General features: G+C 44.1%; 1 protein-coding gene across 4 annotated transcripts in view; it reads right to left on the reverse strand.

Annotated features, from left to right (window-relative positions):
* Nucleotides 1-25,037, reverse strand: part of FAM110B (family with sequence similarity 110 member B) — a 145,246-nt gene that overhangs the window by 47,759 nt on the left and 72,450 nt on the right. For all 4 annotated transcript variants that reach the window (XM_070382377.1, XM_070382375.1, XM_070382376.1 and 1 more), the window contains one exon: nucleotides 23,261-23,349. Coding sequence is in view for 2 of the 4 variants with exons in the window: in XM_070382375.1 (XP_070238476.1) it covers nucleotides 23,261-23,349 (89 nt within the window). In the remaining 2 variants the exon portion in view is untranslated. The remainder of the gene's footprint in view (nucleotides 1-23,260; nucleotides 23,350-25,037) is intronic.

The raw sequence follows: 25,037 nt of genomic DNA on the forward strand, positions 1-25,037 counted from the left end.
AATCCACAGACAGAGGAGCCTGGGGGTACAGTCCAAGGGGCTCGCAAAGAGTCAGACATGACTTAGCAACAAAACAAAATGAAAGGGTGGGAAGAATAAATTACTTCCGGATGGACCCAGGTGAAGGAGGTGTGAAGTTCCCGGGAAGGGTGAGGAAAAATTGCTCTGTGTTTTCACTGCAGTTCACCGAACCACAAAGCAGGAGAAGGGGCAGGCACCCTCCGCAGAAGGAAGAGTCTGAGTCAAGTTGTGACCCATCAAAAGCCAAACCAAGGAGGGTGGGTGTTCACTGCTGATGTAGGTGGTGACGAAGGGCCTGGTAGGAGCTGGCGGCTTCCCGGGGGCAGCTGGCGTCCCCAGGAGGGGACACTATAGGCCAGGGGGCTGAAGAGGACCAGCGGCCAATTTCAAGTCACCTGTTTTCCTGAAAGTGCCAGAAAGCTCACACAGGACTACAGCAGAGCAGAGGCTTCATGGAATTTTTCTCATCAAGCCTGAAGTGAGGGCCTGCCTAGAGGGGGCCCTGGGGTTGCCTCGGGGGTCCTGCACCTACTCTGAAGGTTTCCCCTCGATGGCGCTGGTTCAGGGTCGAATAGTCCACATTTCCCTATTCCTGAAATTGCCTTTGTTTACAGATTTTAGTAAATAAATAAACATCCACAATCTGAGAAGTAGGAAAGGGTTTTCAAAATCACCACTTTAAAAAAAATTAATCTATTTAATTGGAGGCTAATTACTTTACAATATTGTAGTGGTTTTTGCCATACATCGACATGAATCAGGCACTGGCACACATGTATCCCCCATCCAGAACCCGCCTCCTGTCTCCCTCCCCATCCCATCCCCCAGGGTCATTGCAGTGCTCCAGCCCTGAGCACCCTGTCTCATGCATGGAACCTGGACCGGCGATCCACTTCACATATGATAATACACACGTTTCAACATTACCCTCTCAAATCATCCCACCCTTGCCTTCTCCCACAGAGCCCAAAAGACTGTTCTTTACATCTGTGTCTCTTCTGCTGTCTCGCATATAGGGTCTTCGTTACCATCTTTCTAAATTCCGTATACATGCATTAGTATACTGTATTGGTGTTTTTCTTTCTGGCTTATTTCACTCTGTATAATAGGCTCCAGTTTCATCCACCTCATTAGAACTGATTCAAATGCATTCTTTTTAATGGCTGAGTAGTACTCCATTGTGTATATGTACCACAGCTTTCTTATCCATTCATCTGCTGATGGACATCTAGGTTGCTTCCATGTCCTGGTTATTGTAAACAGTGCTGCGATGAACACTGGGGTACACATGCCTCTTTCAATTCTGGTTTCCTTGGTGTGTATGCCCAGCAGTGGGACTGCTGGGTGATATGGCAGTTCTATTTCCATCTTTTTAAGGAATCGCCACACTGTTCTCCATAGTGGCTGTACTAGTTTGCATTCCCACCAACAGTGTAAGAGCATTCCTTTTTCTCCACACCCTCTCCAGCATTTGTTTGTAGACTTTTTGATAGCAGCAATTCTGACTGGTGTGAGATGGTACCTCATTGTGGTTTTGATTTGCATTTCTCTAATAATGAGTGATGTTGAGCATCTTTTCATGTGTTTGTTACCCATTTATATGTCTTCTTTGGAGAAATGTCTGTTAAGTTCTTTGGCCCATTTTTTGATTGGGTCATTTATTTTTTTGGAATTTAGCTGCAGGAGCTGCTTATATACAAAATTATCACTTCTAATTCTTTACTGTCACCAGCAACTTTTCTTATTATTAAATAGTTATTTGGCTGTGCCGGGTCTTAGTCGTGGCATGTGGGATCTAGTTCCCGCGTGACCTTGGGCCCACTGTATTGGGGCCATGGAGTCTTAGCCAGTGGACCACCAGCGAAGTCCCTTAACAGCAGCTTCTTGCTGCTTCTCGAGCGAATCTTCACCTCAGGTTCAGACCAAAGTGTTTTGGAGTAAACATTTTAATTTTTTTTCTTTATAAAGGTGATGAATATTATGAAATAAATCACATGAAAAACTATATGAAAATCTATGTATATAAGAAATGGAGAAAGTGTTAGTTGCTCAGTCATGTCCAACTCTTTACAACCCCTATGGACTGTAGCCCACCAGGATCCTCTGTCCCTGTTTTCCAGGCAAGAATACTGGAGTGGGTTGTTACTTCCTATTCCATGGGACCTTCCCAACCCAGGGATCAAACCCAGGTCTCCTGCATTACAGGCGGATTCTTTACCATCTGAGCCGCCAGGGAGACTTGTATATAAGAAGGACAGATCCATAAAGGAACAAAATCAATGAGTCACCTTGCTGTATGACCACTTTGCTATAAGTTGCAAAAGACAACAAAGAAGTCACTCTTTCCACCCACAGATTTACTCTGTGTTTAAATCAGCTTAATTTCCTAAACACTATTAAACCAATGTTTAAAAGCACAAACCATCCCTGCCCAAGGCTTTTGGTGCCCATATGTGGCCCAGCAGGCTGTCAGTGTGAGGCCCCGTGAGGACGGGCACAACATCACAGGCATGCTGGGGGCACAGGGGACCTTCTCCAAAACTGTAATCAAGGGTGCTTTCTCCTCCACAGACCATAGCACTGGATCTGACGCATTCACACAACCCAGAGGCTCTTGCTATTATTCATGATACTAACATCTTTCAAAAGCAAACAATTTGGAGCCTTTAAATTATAGGTATTTTTTACAAGGTTGAATGATGCAAGACAGTTTTAATTATTTGAGACATTTTAAAGTCAAAACATTCTGCCTGCATACCACAAAGTACACAATGAAGCCCCACTGCTTGTTGATTTAATGAGCAAACAAGACTGCCTCTCACCCCTCAAGAGATGGCAAATATAAACCGTAAATCTAGTGATCAGTCTGGAACTGACAGTACAACGCACTATGTGTGATCCAGTGACTTGGCGGTTGGCCCATGGGGCATACCAGTGGGGCCCTCCTGTACAATGAAAACAAACAAACTTTTTTAGTACAAAAATATTTCCTAAAACTACTAAATATTTCACTAAAGAAATTTTATGGTACAAAAATATTTCGCTAAAATTATCACTAAAATGTAAGTCTCTGAATATGAACTTTTGGACTCTTTGAAAATTAAAAGTCACAAATAACAGAAAGTCAGAGAAGTTCTAGCAGCACTACGGTGTCTTTGACGATATGAACTGCCTTCAAAAGGCTAGGAAAATACTTGCAGATACTGATGATATTAAAATGAATGTGTGAACCAATTTTCAGTAACAGGCAATCCAAATGGCAACAGGGTTGGTTTGACTAGTTGTCACTACAGATAGTCCCTTGCTTTGCAAGGTTCAGTTCAGTTCAGTTCAGTTCAGTCGCTCAGTCGTGTCCGACTCTTTACGACCCTGTGAATCACAGCATGCCAGGCCTCCCTGTCCATCACAAACTCCCGGAGTTCACTCAGACTCAAGTCCATTGAGTCAGTGATGCCATCCAGCCATCTCATCCTCTGGCGTCCCCTTCTCCTCCTGCCCCCAATACCCCCCAGCACCAGAGAGCTGGACTGTGAAGAAGGCTGAGCGCCAAAGAATTGATGCTTTTGAACTGTGGTGTTGGAGAAGACTCTTGAGAGTCCCTTGGACTGCAAGGAGATCATGCCAGTCCATTCTGAAGGAGATCAGCCCTGGGATTTCTTTGGAGGGAATGATGCTGAAGCTGAAACTCCAGTACTTTGGCCACCTCATGCGAAGAGCTGACTCATTGGAAAAGACTCATTTGCAAGGTTAGGACTGTCAAAAGAACCAAAAGGGCCGAAACCAGGCATGTGTACTCAATAATCAACAGCAAAAAACGATGGTTCTCTGCCCTTTTAACAATTTTTGGCCAAAACTTTAAAACTTTTGTTGTTGGTTATAAATGTACAGGGAAATGAATGCTGTAACTTAACATATTTGAATTGGCAACATAATCACATTGAGAACTCTTTCTTTCTTTGTAAGTTTATCTAGAGAAGTTTGCATAATCCAGGCCTGCCTTCCTTATTTCACCCCACTGCTTATGAAAGGGGTGAGCATCTTTTCCACACCTGGAGAACTGTCACTCGTCTAGGTTTGGATCGGCTTCCAATCTTTAGTCCTTTGTGCTTCCAAAGTCGGCATATCTCTGAGAATTCCTTTCAAGTGACATTTCTGGTGAAGTCATTTCCTCTGGGACGTCTTCATTCTTGTTGTCTCGGTCACTTTCCTCATCTCTCTTTGCTTGGCTTCTATCTGCACCTCTGGGGCATCTGGGCTGGCGGCAGCGTTACCTTCCCTACAGTCAGAGCATCTTCTACTGACGTCTAATGGGATTCTCACTTCAGCATCATCATGTTCACGGCTCTGCTGCATGTCCATCTGTCTGGACCAATTCTCTTGGAAGTATCCATGTTTATAAAATGTCGTAAGTTACCACCTCAAAACAAGGAGGAAGCACAGCTCCATGCTTCCTGTCTGTGGGTGAACTGACCAGTACCTGTGCAGTGACTTATCAATGGCAGACTCCAAATAAAGCGATGTGACTGGTCATAGGTCAAGCTGACCCCCTGCTATTTACTTAGAGATTTACAGACTGAAGAGCTAGCTATGAGGTTTATAGTTCATGTAACTACAGCTAATATACTGCAGTAACTGAAATGTGGGCTGTGGCTTTAAGCAACTGGTTTTATTCAGCTAAAACATGTAACGGAAATTCATGCAGAGTGGAACCATGTACATGGGGGTAGAATTCAAATGCATCAGCTTTCTTCCAACTCCATGGGCTACGACAGAGTATTTCCTATTTGTTTAAGCTGGGGCAGCTGTCAAGTTCCTAAGGTTTGCATGAACATTCAGAGGTGAAAAAGACATCTGAATCTAGGAAAAATGAAACATTCTGAAAAGTAACCACCCATCAGGCAGTAGAGCTGTGATGAAACTCAGGTGTATCCAGCACCAAAACTTGTTTTCCAACTTTAGGTAACATGCAGCCCGAAGCGATTTTATGAAAATGGCCAAAGTCTTTGAAACCATCCCCTCCTCCCTGTCCCAGGGCACCTGGTTCTGCAGGTTACAGCTCTGGGCTGCACCCATCCGAGGAGGCTCTCATCTCCCAGGAAAGGCAAAGCAAAGGCAGACTTCTCTTTCTGTACGCAATTGCTAGTACAGAAATCCAGTCGATGATATGACAGTCATCTTTGCCCAAATTTCTTTCCATAACTGAAACCATGTATTCTGCTTTAAAGTAGCCAACTGCTTTAAACCAGAATACATGGTTTCAGTTATGGAATAAAACTAGTTTAATTAAATAAATTAAATTTATTAAACTAGTTTAATTTAAATAAAACTAGTTAATTAGTTAATTTAGACACAATCAGAAGCAAAAATCAGACATGAAGTATATATAATTTTATGGAAGATCAAATTATGTAAACCATGGTAAGCCTCTAGCATTATAATCAAGTTATACAATAAGAAACTGGCTTGGTCAGATGGTAAAGAATCCGCCTGCGATGCGGGAGACTGGGTTTGATCTTTGGGTTGGGAAGATCCCCTGGAGGAGGGCATGGCAACCCACTCCAGTTTTCTTGCCTGGAGAATCCCCATGAACAGAGGAGGCTGGCGGGCTACAGTCCATAGTGCCTCAAAGAGTTGGACACGACTGAATGACTAAGTACACACACACACACACACACACACACACACACTGTAGATACAGGCTTCCCAGGTGGTACTAGTAGTAAAGAACCTGCTTGCCAACGCAGGAGGTTTAAGAGAAGTGGGTTTGATCCTTGGGTTGGATCCCCTGGAGGAGGGCATAGCAACTCATTCCGGTATTCTTACATGGAGAATCCCATGAACAGAGGAGCCTGGCGGGCCACAGTCCATACCAGACATGACTGAAGTCACTTAGCAGCACGCAGGCTGTAGACTCACTCTAAAACAGAAGTGAATGGATTTGTGGGAATATCCTTTGCAGCTCCGTGTCATCTTTTCCCAGTTCTGTGGATCAGAGGCAGAGGAACTCACTCTGAGTTCCACTGAAGCAGTGGCAAAGTCATCTGCCATCTGCTTCTGTTATTCTCACTCTGCTTCCATGTAAACACATTCTTGAAAAGCGTTGGTGAAGAAGCCAGCATTGTTGAGAGAAAGGAAAAGTAAGATGAGCTGGTCTAGAAAATAACTAAGCAATGTTAATACAAAAGGTTTCCTTTCCTTTCAAGTTTTAGATACAGGGCCTAAGACCACTTAAATGGAATATATTTGAGTTAGCAAACTCCAGCTTTTTGCTGTAGCGTCTGCCCTGGGGAAATAAAACACGTGGCCTGGGATTGTTAAGACAGTTACTTCGCCTCCTGGCTGGTGGGCCCAGACTTGCAGGATCAAGGAAATGGGTACCAAGAGATACAAACGCTGGTGAACCTCCAGATACCATTTAGAACCTGGCTATCTTGCTGCTGGTAATATAAATCCACCATGATTAAATTGAAGTTCAGCAGCACACCATCGAGAAATCAACTCCTAAAATATGGAAAATATTAGATTTTGGAGGAAGTCAGTATACCTAGATTGGAAATCAATATAGCTCTAATTAATAATATCTTGTGGTTTATTCTGACTAAATACTCATTATAGTCATGGCTACTTTGGGATTAAAATGAAATTATCACTTGGTGAAAAGGTTAGAAAGATGTTTATAGTGATTTCATTGCCATTTGGGAGTAACAATTGCTGGCACAAGTTTAGATACAATTAATTTATTCTTTAAACAAGGTTAAGCTGGTATAATTAGGAATAAGTGGACCCGCAAGGTCATGAACAAGCAGAGTGTTCAGTGGAGCTGCTGCGTCAGGAATGCTCAGGACTCCACTTTAAATGCAGCCACACTGATTGGGCTTCCCAGGTGGCACCAGTGGTAAAGACCCCACCAGCCAATGCAGGAGATGTAAGAGACACAGTTGAATTTCTAGGCTGGGAAGATCTCCTGGAGGAGGAAATGGCAACTCACTCCAGTATTCTTGCCTGAAAAATCCCATAGACACAGGAGCCTGGCAGACTACAGGCTATGGGGTCACAGAGTTACATGACTAAAGTGACTTGGCACGCTTGCATACTACATTAGGCAGCCCTAGGAAATGAATACAATACGTGAAATACACTCAACAGAGAACAGAATCAATATATGACACCTACATACTGCCCTCTGTGAAGGCGTCTACCTACCTTCACAGGGAATAACAATCTTACGAAACTAAACTACAACCCGTACCCATCAATTGAACTAGTGACTATTTTTTCCAAAGTTACTAAGAAAACACCAGATTAAGAAGTGTCGGTTCGGAATATGCTGTCTGTGAATGTGTATGTGATTGAGTACTACACAGAACCAGGAGAGAGGCTTTTTACCTTCCCTGAATTCCAAAAGATTTTCCTAGACTCTGAGTTACAAGAGAAGAGAAGGGAGAAAGGGACAGAGGTTAGGGCAGGGAAAGGTTTAGCCAGACAGCATCGTGGGAGCACGCTGTAGAGGCAGAAAGCCTGGACAAATTCACAAAACATGACTGGGACACTGAACAAAGGAGTGGCATTTTTGAACGATCAGCAAGCAGGAAAGAGAATGAAGGGGTGGACAGAAATCAACAAAATGTTTAAAAATGAAAATAACCATGTAAAACACACAGCCTTCATTAGTCCCTCCTCCATGTAATACCATATACTACATGATAGAAAAATCACATATAAATAAATATGATAAAAATACACACTTTTCTCAGAGTTTGAAAAACATTTAAATACTCAAAATTATTTGTGTTTAATTTTTTAAACTTATTAAATATTCATTTTAAAAGCTATATTAAAATATTTAAGTATATCACAATTAACACTACTATTAATGTATAACCTTGAATAGTTCTGCACATTCCTTTAGATGCTATTCCCAGTTTAAACCAAGAAATTTGCAGGAATACAGACATTGCACAGAGAAGATTTTGAACAATTAATCATCCTGTCTGAGTAGGGACAGCCCCTCCATTAGGAAGTTGAGATTTCAAAGAGAAGGTGAGTGTCCTGGCAGGGGTTACTCTGCCTGAATGAAGTATGATTATTAATCACATCGAATGTAATACTTCTCAGATGAGACGTGTCTATCTGTAATTTGAAAGGAATGCTTTACTTTCAATCATTATAACTATTCAAAAGTCAGATAGTAATCTTGGATACATTTTTAAAAATACTAGTAGAGAGTTAATGTTCCTGGAACTACCCGGAAGGGCTTAGAGACTAGTAAGTGCGTTTCCATGGTAACAGACCGCTTCGCTGTGGAGAGATCACACATCCCTAAAACCTAGCGAGCACAAGGGCAAGACAGAGATCTGCATTTTGGCTTTTCAGGGTCACTATCCATGGTAACTTTGGCAGGATTTTTATCCTTATGAGGATGCATACAGCATTCATACTTAGAAGCTGCCGAGGCTTCAACTGCTCCTCTTCTCCAGGGTGTGGATAACACAACGTGAGAGGGTGCTCTGATGGTCAGTGGGGGTGACAAAGTCACCCACAGATTTCCCTTTGCTTCCTGCTATGATTTACAGCACCTGCTTATCCAGTCTTGATGCTGAGTCCCCAGAGATAGGACAGGCTGAGCTAAAAGGAAGGACCTTCCAACAGCCTTCAAGGAGACCAAGTGCATGGGTGGCCACTGTCCAGCAGGGGCTCCATGCACACCAGCTGGACAACTGAGCCATGACAAATGGCCAAGTGGTCATGAGAAGGAGGGAGCAGAGAGGATGAGGGTCCGCTTACACCCCGACTGCCAAAAGATGTATGGATGCCCGTGACCTGACGTAGGCCATCAGCAATCCCTGACCTAGGGCGTCTCCATGAGGGATGGTGCTAGAAAGAAAGGCCTCCACTTGCTTTGTTTCACTGGCAGTTCTGGCTGGAGAGGTGAGTATGAAAGACGTGAGTATGAAAATACCCCTCTCTCTTCTCTTCTGGAGCTCACTTCTAGACGGGCGCTGCTCTAACCCTCTGCAGAGGTCCACCCAAAAGCAGTGTTTACTTGCGGGACAAGGGTCCAACCAGACCTACAGTCATGGACCCAAGGGGAAAGCAGTCCCATGGGGACAGGACCTGTGTGTCTCATTTTCCTCCTGATACAGGGATCTGAACCACATGGTGTGGATCAAGTGAGAAAATCCAGGTAGAGCCTTAAAAGGAGGCAGAATGCACAGCTGTTGTTAGTATTGTTAATGTTTTTCAAATCAGGCCATGTCCTCTGCTAGGCCATGTGAGGAAGAACTCAAGTCAACCTTACATAAATGATGAGAGGAAAACACTGACTTTCTAAGAGTGTGCACAGACCTCAGCCTTTCTTTTGAACAAGTTCACTGCAGCTGAATCTTGCTAAACTGTGACACATTTTGGGAAAAGGTCAGAATCATACATCAGGTATAACAAACAAAAATTTCTAAAAGATCAATCACAATTTTAGAAATGTTACGTTTCTAAAGTAAAAAAAAAATTGTTTCAATAGTATTTTACTTTTATGAAATATATTTTTTTTCTAAAAGATGATCTCCTGATCTAAAAATAAATAAGGGCCATGTGACTTTTAAAATGAATAACTTTCATTCAGAAGTAAAAGTTATTATCAATGTCTCCATATTACACCTGTTTCTCTAACGCTGTGTCATATCATTACAATGTTAGCAGGTTTACAGTGTTGCTCCAAGCGAGTGTCTTTTCAAGGTAACACAGTTATTTTGGTTCTTATTTTGGTTGTAATCCATTTATCACACCAAATAGAATAACTGCCAAGTGTGATCACAAGTGCTAATAAAAATAAAAATGACCAGGGAAAGAAATGTATCTTGAGTAGTAGAAGATTATGGCTTTGAGCTCAGATTCTACTATGTCTTTTTTGAGGAAGGGTAAAACCATAAAATCAAGACACCCCAAAGTAAATCAAGTCACAAAACTAAATGACTGTGAATCTAAGACACCATGTTTTCAGCACCACTGCCGAGGGAGGCAGCAGTCAAATATAACCCTTAAACAACTAAATACATGCCCTACACAAAGGACCAGGTTGAGAGAGATCTCTAAGTTCTCAGAACTGCAGAAATCACAGCTTAGCCACCAATGACCTTCAAGTGATGAAATCCTTCATGATCCTTGCCTGCTGAAGCCCCCAGCTTCACGGGGACAAGGCAGGGAGGCAGCCTCCGATGGCAGCATCGGAACCAGAGAGTTGATGTGAAATAAAACCACTCGTCTGTGAAGGTTTTACTTCAGCTTGTCCTTGCCCTTTGTTGGAGCATTTCATTGTCATCCTAAAACCTCAGAGCTTTATTACAGAGTTTTCACCATTGCTAAAGGAATATTCATGGCACCAGACTCCGCCGCTATCAGAGACAGTATTTATGTCCATGAGAAGATAAAACTGTTGTTACAAGGGAAAATGTCACAGATTTACAAGCAATCAAATTTACAAGGCAGCGAGTGGACGTGCCTGGGTTTCACCTTGGGAGCCCTCTGATCCAAGACCTAGCGTGAAGGCCAAAAAATCTGTCCTTCATGGTTCTGGGGACAAAATATCACTTCCCCTCCTGCAGCCCCTCCTCACACTCCAAGGAGGGGGCTGGCCAAGGACGAGGGCCTAACTCAGAACTGGCTTCAGTGTTCTCGAAACTTCCACACAAATTTCAGTGCACGCAATCAAGAGAGAATCATGTTTAAACCTTTCTAAAATCTGAGAAATGGGAGAAATAGAAATTGGTTTATTAAAGTAAGTGTTCGTATTCATGAAAATGAATATGTTAGTGGCTCAGTCATGTCTGACTCTTTGCGACTCCATGGACTGTAGCCTGCCTGCCAGGCTCCTCTGTCCGAGGAATTCTCCAGGCAAGAATACTGGAGTGAGTTGCCTTCCTTCTCCAGGGGATCTTCCTGACCCAAGGATCAAATCCAGGTCTCCTCATTGCAGGCAGATTCTTTATTGTCTGAGCCATCAGGGAAGCCCTATAAAAAGAAGCATATATAGTCCCTCTCCTCAAATCTCTTCTAAGACTAAAGAGGACACAATGCATTATGGAAAGAAAGGGGACCATTTCATCGAATTCAAAAGTGAACTGTGAAGGATGGCACATTCTGTCTGGAAATGTCATTTTATTAGAGGAGTTCTAAACTAGATATATGACTTGAAAGCATCATTTGGGCCCTGAAGGGACTGGGAATACAGCAAGTGAGTAAAATAATGAAGACAGCCATGGAGTGACCCTGGGGAGGTGAGAAAATCTGGCCTTTCATACAGACTCTGAACATACATATGCAGGCAAAACGTTTTAATGGAATAACAGAAAGTTGTGATTATCCCTTACTATTAATTATGAAATTATTTGTAATCCTAGCATACTCTACCAGGTATAAAGCAAGTGAAAGTGAAAGTGTTAATTGCTCAGTCATGTTCCACCCTTTTCAACCCCATGGACTGTAGCCTGCCAGGCTCCTCTATCCATGGGATTTTCCAAGCAAGAATACTAGAGTGGGTTACCATGTCCTCCTCCAGGGGATCTTCCTGACCCAGGGATCAAATCTGTGTCTTTTATGTCCCCTGCACCGGCAGGCAGATTCTTTACTGTCTGAGACACCAGGGAAGCCCAACATTTTACTATTGATAATTTATTCATGTTTATATCAACTTCATTGATATTTCAAAAAATTGGCACTGGCTCCTAGAGACCAGAACTTTGGGTGTAGTAAGAACTTTGGGACTCAGCTGTCTTTGAGGCAGTTTTCAGCTGCAGCTTTCCTCAAGCTGAGATCACTGGGGCATCAATATGTAACACAGGCAGACGCAGAGGGTCTGGGATGGAGCAGAGCCTCATATTCCCAGTACTTGAAGAAACAGAGTTCAAAAACCACTGACGAAGGTGAAGTCATTCTACGATGGACTCAGGAGGTGCTGGTCTCAGCAGAGGTCTGAGATCTGGTCTTGGAGCCAGGATGGAGCAGGAGACAGAAGGGCTTGTATCCTGGCTCTTTCTGCGTGAGACAGGCTACTCTGAAGTGTCACTGTCTCTCAGGCGTCTGCCTCCTCGTTCGAAATGCTAGGATAACAGTTCCCCCATCGCCAAGAGGATGAAGTGAAAGTGCTTGGTAAAATGTGTAAGTCTGTATGAAGAAAGCAAATGGCTACTGCTGATCAGGAGCCTGCAGTCAGAGGGCTGGGAACAAAGCCCATGGCTCGTATCCCTGGTGGGGGACAGGAGCGGCATTCTGGCCCTACAGTGAGGACAGAGCTGAGGGACAGCACTGTGTCTTCAGGGCTACCACATGATAAACTCGCCTGAAGGGGATTCTGTGGTCAGAGAAGCCTTCAGTACATCTAATCTGCTAAAAGAATATGCTTCCTAAGAAGGAAAAACACATTTGCTTCCAAAGTCTGAGAAACACCGAGCACAGCAAAAACATCACACGTGACACACTTTGGCACGTCGGTAAGGATGGGGCTTCTCAGGTAGCACAGTGGTAAAGAATTCCCCTGCCAATATAGAAGACGTGGGTTTGATCACTGGGTTGGGAAGATCCCCTGGAGAAGGAAACAGCAACCCACTCCAGTATTCTTGCCTGGAGAATCCAATGGACAGAGGAGCCTGGCGGGCTACAGTCCATGGGGTTGCAAAGAGTTGGACACAAGTGAGCACAATCGAGAGAGAAGGATGGATCTGCAGCCAAACCAGGGTTGGAATCTACCTGCTTTGTTCAACAACTATGTGCTGTGAGAACCTCAGGAGGTGATGCATACGAGGGACTTAGCACCACGCCTGGCCGCTGGGAAGTGCTGGGTAGATGCCAGGCACAGCCCCAGCTCCACAGTCTCCTACTTGTGCCACGTCACATACTTCCTTACACTCTGCAGCTTTCCATCCATTAGCAAGCCCGTGTCTTCACTGTGAAATGCTCTGGCTCCAAAACGCGTTCGAGAACTTCACTCTCTTTGGTCCTTGGTAAGATCATCACCTTACTGACCTGGGAGGAGACTGGAATCTGGAGGCCGTTTGTATACATCACGGCAACAAGGCACAAGCAGAAAACAGAAGTCGCACTCTCCACGACATACCCTCAGAACCACACGGCCGTCCTACTCACAGACATGGCTAAGTGCCAATAAAGTCACTACTTATTAGTTTAAAATTTAAGAACACTTCACGTAGCACTTCCAAAGTGGGTTTCAATAGCACTAAAAATAAGAGATCGATTGGATGCAAATGTCTAATTATCAAAAAGTGCTCTGAAACATAGTCGTACTTAAGATTAATAAGACACACTGCAAACACACATAATGTCAAGTGTCATTAATATAGTACAATGAGAAACCCTAAAATGCTGCAGAGCTGGCATAAAGTGTCTTCTTCAATTCCTGCTTCTTAATGGGAGATTTAAGGTCACGGGTTTATATAGTTTTTCTCAATCGTACTGAGTATCTCTTCCTCGAATGCTTAGTGACTGAAGAATGTTTAGAATAAAAGAGCTGCTCTTCAAGGCCCCAAATGAGGCACCAGACTCCACTCTCACTCCTGGAGGCCACCTTAGATGGGCGGCATGTCCCGCAGTGAAGTGAGCCCTGTACACAACTGATGGACACCAACGCCATGTGTGCAAACCAGCAGCGCTAGGAATGCAGCGAGGAATAAACAGCTGCACAAAAGCAGAATGCGGCACGTTACATAACAGACATAGGTCCTGGGCCGCTGGCCCTGCTAACCCCCACGTGGCCACGGCCTATATCTGCAGACACGTCACATTCGCACAGCAGCAGACGAGAAACCTACAACCACCCTCTACACGTGCAGAACATCCTTAGTTCCGTTAAAGCCCACAAACTGTTCTCAGGCCTCTATCATGTTAGAGGCTGTGCTGGGTTCTAAAGACACACTGAGTTAACACAGAATTCCCACCCTTACACCTCTTATAATCTATGAGAAACTAGTAGAGGCAACTTCCTGTAACACAAACCAGATCAATAAGCACTCTTATGTCCTCAGGTGGGCATCCCTGGTGGCTCAATGGTAAAAGAATCTGCCTGCCAATGCAAGAGACATGGGTTTGATCCCTGGGTTGGGAAGATCCCTGGAGGAAGAAATGGCAACTCATTCCAGTATTCTCACCTGGGAAATCCCATGGATACAGGAGCCTGGTGGCCTACAGGGGTGGCAAAGAGTCAGACGAGACTTAACAGCAAAGCAACAATAACAACACGTCCTCAAAGAATGAGAAAAGGACCTGCCTGCACTCACAGATTGAGGCACCATGAGTACACGGAATATAAGTTGTGAATAGAAGCAGATTTAGGGATAAGAAGGGCCTCCATACAGGAGAGGAACACTGATCCGGGCCCCACAGTGAGTGGGATCTTGATCCAGTTTCTACTTGAGCTTCTTGCTATCAGTGGGTCTGTTTTACCTCTCAGAGGAGATGCTGTAATCTTTCTCTTGATTGTGTTTCCACATGTCTATTTAGATGTCAGTCTATTATGGACATTTAAGAACTGACAATTGCTTTCCATTTTGTGTTGGTGAATAAAATTGTTATTTTCGTGGCAGGCTTCCTGGGTTGATAAATAGCTTCTTCCCTCTCCAGGAAGTTCATCAGGACACAGAACTCCACTAATGCAGCAAAAACAACCTGCAGTCTCTTCTCGGATTTCAGCCCCAGCCCACGTCCTCCCGGTGTGCCATGTGGACACCAGGGGTGGCTTGTATGGCACTGCTCTTAATAAACAGCAAACAACTGAGAGCCTGGGCAGTGTTATTTATTTATTTTTAATTGAAGGATAATTGCTTTACAATATTGTGTTGTTCTCTGCCATATACCAACATGAATCACCCATAGATATACCTATGTCCCCTGGCTCTTGAATCTCCCTTCCACCTCCCACCCCATCTCACCCCTCCAGGTTGTCTCAGCCACTGGTTTGAGCTCCCCGAGTCACACAGCGATTTCCCCCTGACTATCTATTTTACATATGGTAATGTCTAAGTTTCCATGCTACTCTCTCAATTTGTTCCACCCTCTCCTTCCCTGCCCGCCGTGTCCACAAGTCTCTTCTCTATGTCCGCGTCTCCATTGCTGCCCTGCAAATTGTTTCATCAGCATTATCTTTATAGATTCCATATATATGTGTTAATACATGATATTTGTTTTTCTCTTTCTGATTTACTTGTTTTTCACTTTCTTACAGCTTGGGAAGTCTTTGCATTAAGGGACAAATTTTATATCAATTTGCCATGGAACTTGAGAATCATATAAATACTTCAAGCAAAAAAATAATTTCAAGACTATTCATAAATGTACCTGGTATATATTTAATTGTGAAAAAATTTGAATGAATGACTGGCAAAAATTCTTGGATTTTGCTCAAAAGCCTCTTTTTTTTTTTTTTTTTTAATGGAAAAAGTAAGTTTTACAATAGGCCTCAAAGTAATTCCCAGACTCTGGGAGACAGGAATTGATAAGGAATTCCAGGCAAGGAAAAGCTCACAAACTCTGATGAGCAAAATGTGTGGGGAACAGGAGGAGAGAGATGGACATTGACTTTAGATGAAGGTGGGTAGCCCGGTTGAGAAGTGGCTTTAATTACCAAGCTTCCTGGTAGCTCAGCTGGTGAAGAATCTGCCTGCAATGCAGGAGACCCCAGTTCGACTTCTGGGTTGGGAAGATCCCCTGGAGAAGGGATAGGCTACCCACTCCAGTATTCTTGCCTGGAGAATTCCATGGACAGAGGAGCCTGACAGGCTACAGTCCATCGGGTTACAAAGAATTGGACACGACTGAGGGATTTTCACTTTCACTCTGACATTTATAGGTAACGTCAGAGGTAACCAGAAAGGTAACCAGAAAGAAGGGCTTCCCTGGTGACTCAGCGGCAAAGAATCCACCTGCCAATGCAGGCGATTTGGGTTTGATCTCTGGGTTGGGAAGATCCGCTGGAGGAGGAAATGGCAACCCTCTCCTGTATTATTGCCTAGAAAATCCCATGGACAGGGGAGCCGGCAGGTTAGGGTCCATGGGGTGGCAAAAGAGTCAGATATGATTTAGTGACTAAACAACAACAACCAGAAAGAAACAGGATTTTGGAGCAGGAAGTAACAAGAAGAAAACAGGGCTTCAGAATTTTCTGCTTACTAAGTGGACTGGTCTGAGAGCAAAGACTAAGGCAAGCTGACAAGCAAATGGCAAAGTTAGGAATGGAGCTGTTTGGTGACAAAGAGATGACAATACCAATGCTCGGGACACAGGGAGGCAAGGTTTGATGCCTCTGTGTGCACATGGGGTAAAGAACCATGAGTTCCGTTGGTCCAGAGGAGGGTCCTTCCACTGACTGTCCTAGTCAAAGCTGCTTCTCTTTGACAAAGGATGTTGCTGAGCCCAGCTCTAAGTCTGTCTTTCGGAGCATCAGGCCCATGAGACTCAAGTAAAAGCAAGAGATCCAACATCTTAGGCTCGGATGAACCTACAAGAGTAAGTCTGTCCAAACACCCCAAAAAGACCAGGTGCAAGAAAGAATTTCACCTCCTCTGCCAAATAGGAGGAAGTCCCCAAAGAAGAAACTCAGATTAGGAGGATTTTCAGGTTTTCTGTTTTATCTGTGAACCCAGTACCTAACAAAATAACAGAAATGAATATTTAACTACATCTTTTTTTTTTTTGATTTTTAAGCTTTACATAATTGTATTAGTTTTGCCAAATATCAAAATGAATCCGCCACAGGTATACATGTGTTCCCCATCCTGAACCCTCCTCCCTCTTCCCTCCCCATACCATCCCTCTGGGTTGTCCCAGTGCACTAGCCCCAAGCATCCAGTATCATGCATCGAACCTGGACTGGCATCTCGTTTCATACATGATATTTTACATGTTTCAATGCCATTCTCCCAAATCTTCCCACCCTCTCCCTCTCCCATAGAGTCCATAAGACTGTTCTATACATCAGTGTCTCTTTTGCTGTCTTGTACACAGGGTTATTGTTACCATCTTTCTAAATTCCATATATACGCGTTAGTATACTGTATTGGTGTTTTTCCTTCTGGCTTACTTCACTCTGTATAATAGGCTCCAGTTTCATCCACCTCATTAGAACTGATTCAAATGTTTTCTTTTTAATGGCTGAGTAATACTCCATTGTGTATATGTACCATAGCTTTCTTATCCATTTAAATTTAGTTTTTAATTGGAAGAAAATTACTTTACAGTGTTGTGTTGTTTTCTGCTGTACAGCAATGTGATTGAGACATAATTATACATATGTATCCCCTCCCTGTTAAGCTTCCCTCCCCTCCCCCTACCCCACACCTCTAGGCCATCAGAGTGCCAGGCTGGGCTCCCTGTATTATACAGCAACTACCTTTATCCTAGGTGTCTTACTTATGTTTTGGCTACTATATATATAATATGTATATATTATATACATATATCAAATGCCATAGACTGGGTGGCTTATGAACAACAAATGTTTATTTCCCATAGTTGTGGAGGCTGGACATCCAGGATCACGGGGCCAGCATGGTTGTGTTCTGGTGGGGATCTCTTCTTGGCTGCAGCCTCCCCACTGTGTCCTCACATGGCAGAAGTGGTGGGGCTTCTCCTTGGAGCGTTCTCTGTAGAGGGCACTAATCTCATTCAGGAGGGCCCCACCCTCAGGACTCCAGCACTGCCTGGAGGCCCCAGCTCCTAACACCATCACAGGAGCCACCCAGAGTTCAGTGTAGGAATCTGGGGAGGGACACACACCCACTGAGACCACAGCATTGGGCTACTGAAGAGAGACCAGCGTGGAGAGGATACTCCAGTGCTCAAGGATCACACAGTCCTGAGCAGTGTCATGTGGTTTTGAATGTCAGTATTCAAAACACACAAATGCTTTCTCAATCACAGTGATGCAGCAGACACCCAGCAGGCTGGAGAACAGACCAGACAGGAGGGTCTGATCACTCTGAAGGTGTCTTCCTCTCTCTCTCATGCACCTGCTCTGACGCCCTCTTTATCACTTGACTTTTTGGCCTCTTCCCTTTTGTTATTCATTGAGAACTTGGCCTGGTTTCCAGCATGTATGCTCAGTCATTCAGTAATCTCTGACCCTTTTGTAACCCCATGGAATGTAGCCCATGCCAGGGTCCTTTGTCCATGGAATTTTTCAGGTAAGAATACTGAAGTGGGTTGCCATTTCCTACTCCAGGGGATCTTCTCAATCCAGGGATTGAACCTGCATCTTCTGCACTGCAGGTGAATTCTTTACCACTGAGCCTCCAGGGAAGCCTCTGGCTTCTAAGGTCTCATAATATTCCACCAGGCAGCTGTGTTCTCTGGAAACCTTCCCACCCCTTTCCCCATAGCCCAATTTTCCTCAACCAATCTTCCCATTCCATTTATGACTCTATCAGTAAGCAATGATATTCAGGTCTGGGGTCTGACAAAAGAGTCAAGGTGGACCTGGGTGTTATACCCAGCGTGTGTCTGGTCACATGGTCACCCTCTGTATGAGGTTAACCTCTTTGATTCTTGTGCCATTGTCTAAACCACAAAGACTAATCTACAGGACATGTGAAGACTGCAGGGGGGCTGTGACCCCCGCTCCAGAGCAGGCCTTCCATAGACAACAGCCTTAACTTTTCTGCTACTCCTTGCAGAAAAAAACTACATTGACAATGAACTGTCTTACAATGTAACAGACATTAATAATGAACAACAAACTATACACACAGCAACCTACAGAATATGTCTTTCATTTAAGAAAAGAGCATTTTAAGTATGCCAAATCACTTAATTGGTAATTTAATAATTTAAATTGCAATCAATAGTGGCTTCTTGAATTTCATAATAAATGTGTGCTGCTGCTGCTAAGTCACTTCAGTCATTTCTGACTCTGTGCGACCCCACAGACAGCAGCCCACCAGGCTCCCCCTTCCCTGGGATTCTCCAGGCAAGAACACTGGAGTGGGTTGCCATTTCCTTCTCCAATGCATGAAAGTGAAAAGTCAAAGTGAAGTCGCTCAGTCGTGTCTGACTCTTTGTGACCCCATGGACTGCAGCCCACCAGGCTCCTCCGTCCATGGGATTTTCCAGGCAAGAGTACTGGAGTGGGGTGCCATTGCCTTCTCCGAAATGTGTGCTAAATCCTCACAAATAGAGGATTTTTTTATAAACTTTATATATATAAACTTTATAAATAAAGTTTATATAAATAAACTTTATTTATTTATATATATATTTTTAAGATTTTTTTATGTGGACCATTTTTAAAGTCGTTATTGAATTTGTTACCATATTGCTCCTGTTTTATGTTTTTTATTTTGGCCACAAGGCATGGGGGATCTTAGCTCCCTGACCAGGGATGGAACTTGCACCCACTGCATTGGAAGGTGACGTCTCAAGCACTGGGCCACCAGGGAAGTCCTAGAGTTTTATTTTGGAGAGGGGAATATCCCTATTTCTATTCTCCCAAAAGTCTATACAATTTTTATGAGAGGAATAAAACAACTGAAATCCCAGCTGCTATTTCCAGAGGTTCTCCCCATCTCCCTCTTCTTTTCTAAAAGGCAGCGAGCCAGGTCAGGTTCTTGTTGGCGGCCGGCTCTCCCTGGCCCCAGTAGACCTGCTCAAGGTCAGCCTTGCCAGTTTCGAGGAGCCACCTGACAGGCCTGGTGTAACCTGAGCTCGGTCAGAGTCACTCGCCTGGCAGAGAGCTGATGTGGGAAAAGGCAGAAGTCAGAGATGAGGGCATGAAAGGTAGATGAGTCAGGGACAAGAACTAGATTCCTTTCTGCAGATGACCAGCTTCGTGAGACACTGAGATGGAGAAGAAGCGATGTGGAAAGCTAGCAGGTATGCCCGGTCAGGGCCATTTAACACACAAACAAGCGTGCAAGGTTGTTTCTGCTGCCAGCAATCTCAAGTCCCCAGCATTCATGCTCTAAAGGAACGAAACTCCATCCCGAGAGGTTTTGAAAAAGGTGACTTTCTGGGAGAAGACTGACTTTATCAATTACTTAAGTTTGATTAAGATAACAAGCAACTACAACCAAAGGGAACATTATAACTTACTTCCTGAAATTCAATCACATGAATAATGCACAAAGGTTGGTGGCTATGTGTCCCCAGAAAAGTGACTCACATACACATTACACAGGAGCACTGAGCTTCTAGGCTGAAAACACTCAACCGTTTGACCCAAAGAACATGATAAGGTCATTTTATGCCTGCCTTTTCTCTTTTAGTTTCCTTAAAGAAGGGACCACTTTCAAAAAAAAAAAAAAAAGACCCATCTTGTACTTTTAAAACATAATAATCTTAAATGAACCCATCGAGGAGTGGTGAGAAATGTTAATGACAATAATAATACATATTCTTCATAAGGCGACTTATTTGGCATTTGTAAACTCAGAAAAGAACAAAGTTTTAACAAACTTTACAAGTGAAAATAGCCTAAAACAACTGAAAACATTTGTACAATAAGACAGAAACTATGCTTTTCATAGCAATCTCTAGAGTACTTTTTGTCTGTTTCTAGCTTAGCTAAGAGAAAACTGATACAAAAACAATTTAAAGTAACTAGCACACAATGGGAGAAGGCAATGGCACCCCACTCCAGTACTCTTGCCTGGAAAATCCCATGGATGGAGGAGCCTGGTGGGCTGCAGTCCATGGGGTCGTGAAGAGTCAGACACAACTGAGCGACTTCACTTTCACTTTTCACTTTCATGCATTGGAGAAGGAAATAGCAATCCACTCCAGTGTTCTTGCCTGGAGAATCCCAGGGACGGGGGAGCCTGGTGGGCTGCCTTCTATGGGGTCGCACAGAGTCAGACACGACTGAAGCGACTTAGCAGCAGCAGCAGCAGCACACAGTGACTTGGCATTATTTGAGAATTAGACACAGGGGCCCAGAGCCAGAGCTTACAACGTGGCGACACTGTGTTAATGACTGACAGGGTTGACTCCTTTCTCATCTCCCCGATGCAAGATCTGGCCAAACAGTAATACTGACAAAGCTAAAGACAATGATGTCTGTGAAGGTAACTCACTATCTCCTCCAGGCAGCCTATCCGGGAGGCAGGAAGAGTGGCCCTACTCTTCCAGGCCTACACTTGCCCTGACACTTCCCGTGGCTGCCATGTGACCTTCCCCAAATCCTTAGGAGTGTGTCTGTATTCTTACTTGTGATGTAGGTAACTGAGGCTTGAGGTGAAAGCCACTGGCAGGGCCGGTAAGCAGAGGAGCTGTTACACCTGTGTCTACTCCGCCTCCCATGCCCAGTACTTTCCTGGTTACTGTGCATGTGTGTTCAGTTGTGTCTGACTCTTTGCAACTCTATGGACTGCAGCCCTCCAGGCTCCTCCATGGGATTCTCCAGGCAAGAATACTAAAGGGTACGGCCATTTCCTCCTCCAGGGGATCTTCCGACCCAGGGATCAAATCCACATCTCTTCTGTCTCCTGCAGGCAGGTTGTTTACCACTTGCGTCACCTGGGTGGCCAATTCCCTTACTGTCAGGAGCCAGCTGTTGGGTGGAGGGGAGAGGGATGGTACAGGGAATCATAAGAGGGATGAAGACGCCCCTTGTTGCTGGGGACTTGTCCTGCTTTTAGCACTTGAAAGTCTCATATTCCAGAAAACTCTGCACTTGAGTGCAAATCAAGAGGGGTGGGTTCCTAGAACAAGTGGAGTTGGGAAGACAGGCTCTGTTGGAGGCAACCTCCATAAAACCCACCTGTGAGCAGGTGCCTTTCTATGACCTGGGGGCTGGGAACAGGAGACGCTGAGTTTCCTCCAGCCAAAAGGAGCCCAAGGCTTTCATGTCAGAGCTTCTCACATCTGGGATAAGGTGACATGGTGATAACATTGATGGATTTCAGGGTAGATCACTGATACGTGTTGTTGGCTTTTTCTTGAATCTCTCTTTCCACACATTGTAGAATTCCACTAGGTAGGAGCTGATTCTTATCTGTCAGCCTGAGTTAGATGCTGAGACTGCTGGAGGCCAACACCATCTACCCAATAAAGTTCTGCATGATGCAATAATAAACAACTATAAAATGCGTGGTATGCTGTCCAGGTAAAAAGGTGTGTTACATATGAATGCTGGCAAAGAGGCTGGAGGAAGGCTGGCAATGAAACCAAAGCACGTGGTCACTCGGAGACATGGACACAAGGCTCAAACTTAGTGATTTCATAAGGGTTGCTTTCACCACCTGTCAGGTCCCTGCAGACCTGTGTTAACCAGAGAGCTGCCTCTCTTTTCTAAATATCCCCAACCTCATTTGGTGATGCTGGGATCTCAGTCCCTCTGTCAAAGCGGAGGAAGCCCCTAGACACTGATCTCTGCTCAGCCACTTCCTCAGCTCCGTCATGAGAAGATGTGTCTGGATACAGGAAGCTTCCACGCTCACCATCAGGAAGGAATCCGGTAGTGGTGTGGACGTGGGACAAAGCACCCAGCAATGTCCTTTATGTTGTTGTGTTATTCTTCAGTTGCTCAGTCATGTCTGACTCTGCAACCCAATGGACTGCAGCACGCCAGGCTTCCCTGTCCTTCACCATCTCCTGGAGCTTTCTCAAACTCATGTCCATTGAGTCAGTGACGCCATCCAACCATCTCATCCTCTGCCGCCCTCTTCTCCTTTTGGTTTCAGTCTTTCCCAGGATGGACACAAACATTCCATCCTCCAATACCTGCCCCACCCTCTCGGCCTGTCCCCTGGTTGGCATCGAGGTTCTGCCCTCTAGACGTGACTTCCCGTGGGAGGCTGTCCCATAGAGATCTCTGTGTCGCAAACCCCAGGGTACTTGCTGCTAGCCCCACAGCATTAGGCCAGCCAGAAAGCAGCACCTCATTCCCCAAGTACATAGTGCTTCTCACTGTTCATTCATTTCATTTTGTCTTCAAATTCATGTACTTCCAGATATGAGGGAGATTACTAGTAACTATTAATATGACACAGCCCTTAAAAGACTGTAACTGCCAGAAGACATGTCAACAACAACATGGAAACCCCTGGGAAAGGAAGTCATCATTACTCTTATCAATATTTTTGGTCCTGCAGGACCTCAATAGCAGAATGCCTTTTTTTTTTTTTTTTGCCAGATAGCAAAGTATCTGAAACCTCTGTCTCTCTGTCTTAGTGCCATACTGACATGGGTTTCAGAGAGAATCAATATCTTCTGCTCAGAATGGATCAAAACAAAGCAGTTGACTTACCTGAGAGGGGAATAAGTGTTTGCCCAGTTGCAGGCAGGAATCGCAGGGAATCCTTGCTCCCTTCAAGTACTCTCCACTGCACGAAATAGCTAAAAATAGAGGCAAAAAAGAGACGGCTATTGCTTTTCTATTTGACAAAAATAGGCAGGCTATTAACTGTACACAGTAACAGAAAATGACAATTCTTTTAAAACTTGGTCAATAACCTTGAAAGAAAACAGTAACAAACAGGGAGGTAAACCTAACTGCGCTAGTTCTTCTATAACCATTTCATTTACAAGCTCAGTGTTCTTGCTTTGACAACTTTTGCAAGGACATATTTAACCACAGACAGCAAGTGTAAAGGTGGTGGTGGTTGTTGTTTAGTCCCTAAGTCGTGTCCAGCTCTTTGCAACCCCGTGGACTGTAGCCCGCCAGTCTCCTCTGTCCATGGGATTCTCCAGGCAAGAATATAGAGTGGGTTGCCATTTTCTTCTTCAGGGGATCTTCCCAGACCAGAGATCAAACACACATCTCCTGCACTGGCAGGTGGATTCTTTACCACTGAGCCACCAGGGAAGCCCCGAAAATCTGTCTAAATTCCATCAAATGTAAAAGGAGAGCAGAAGGCCTTAATCATAGTAAGGTCAAACAGAAGTGTTATATTCCAAGCCCAGGTTTTACGGGCTTCTCTTTAATGACCACATACAAAATAAATGATTGAAGTATATAAAAGAGCTAATTAAACAAATAAAAGAACCAACAGGCATCCAGTAGCAGATGATGACTCCTGGCAATGCAGGCAGTTTCAAAAGCTATCCCTGAATTACTAAGAGCACAACAGTTAGGAAGGTATTTTGAGATTCCTTTAAGAAGCATTTCTATTTCTTTATTTTCTAAAAGATTTTTTTCATGTGGACTATTTTTAAAGTCTTTATTGAGTTTGTTACAATATTGCTTGTTTTTTATGTTTTGTTTTTTTGGCCATAAGGCATATGGTTTCTTAGCTAACTGACCAGGGATCGAACCCACACCCCCTCCATTGTAAGGCAAAGTCTTAACCACTGGACCACCACAGAACTCCCAAGGATGCATTTTTAAATTACTGGATATATTAAAACTTTTTTTTAGAATCCCACATGATATAAATCTATCAAAATAAAAATACTTTCATGCAACAATCTAGTGTGCATTCTGAGAAGCAAAAATAGGAGGAAGAAAAGACATGATACTTTCTATTTATGACATTTATTACAGACCACAAATAAGACCACAAGTGATACTGAGTGCACACATGCGTGCTGAGTTGCTTCAGTCGAGTCTGACTCTTTGCAACCCTATGGACCACAGCCTACCAGGCTCCTCTGTCCATGGGATTTCGTAGGCAAGAATACTGGAGTGGGTTGCCACGCCCTCCTTCAGAGAATCTTCCCAACCCAGGGATCGAACCCACATCTCTTTTGTCTCCTGCATCTGCAGGCAGGTTCTTTACCATTAGTGCCAACTCGGAAGCCCCTAGAAGAGGCCTAATGTCTCCAGGCCAGGTTTTGGAGTGTCAACCCTGCAATATAATGCCAGACTCCCTTCAGTGCTTTTTTTTTTAAAAAAAATTTATTTATTTAATTTAGCTGTGTTGGGTCTTGGTGGCTCTGTGGCACGTGGCATCCGAGTTCCCCAACCAGGGACTGAATCCAAGTCCTGTGCATTGCAAGACACAGTCTCAACCCTAGGACCACCAGGGAAGTCCCTCCCTCAGTGCTTCTGATACCAGAGTTGCCCAGGGAACCAGCCAGAAAGC

This window comes from Bos mutus, chromosome 14 (assembly GCF_027580195.1).
Source record: "Bos mutus isolate GX-2022 chromosome 14, NWIPB_WYAK_1.1, whole genome shotgun sequence".
Classification (NCBI taxonomy): Eukaryota; Metazoa; Chordata; class Mammalia; order Artiodactyla; family Bovidae; genus Bos; species Bos mutus.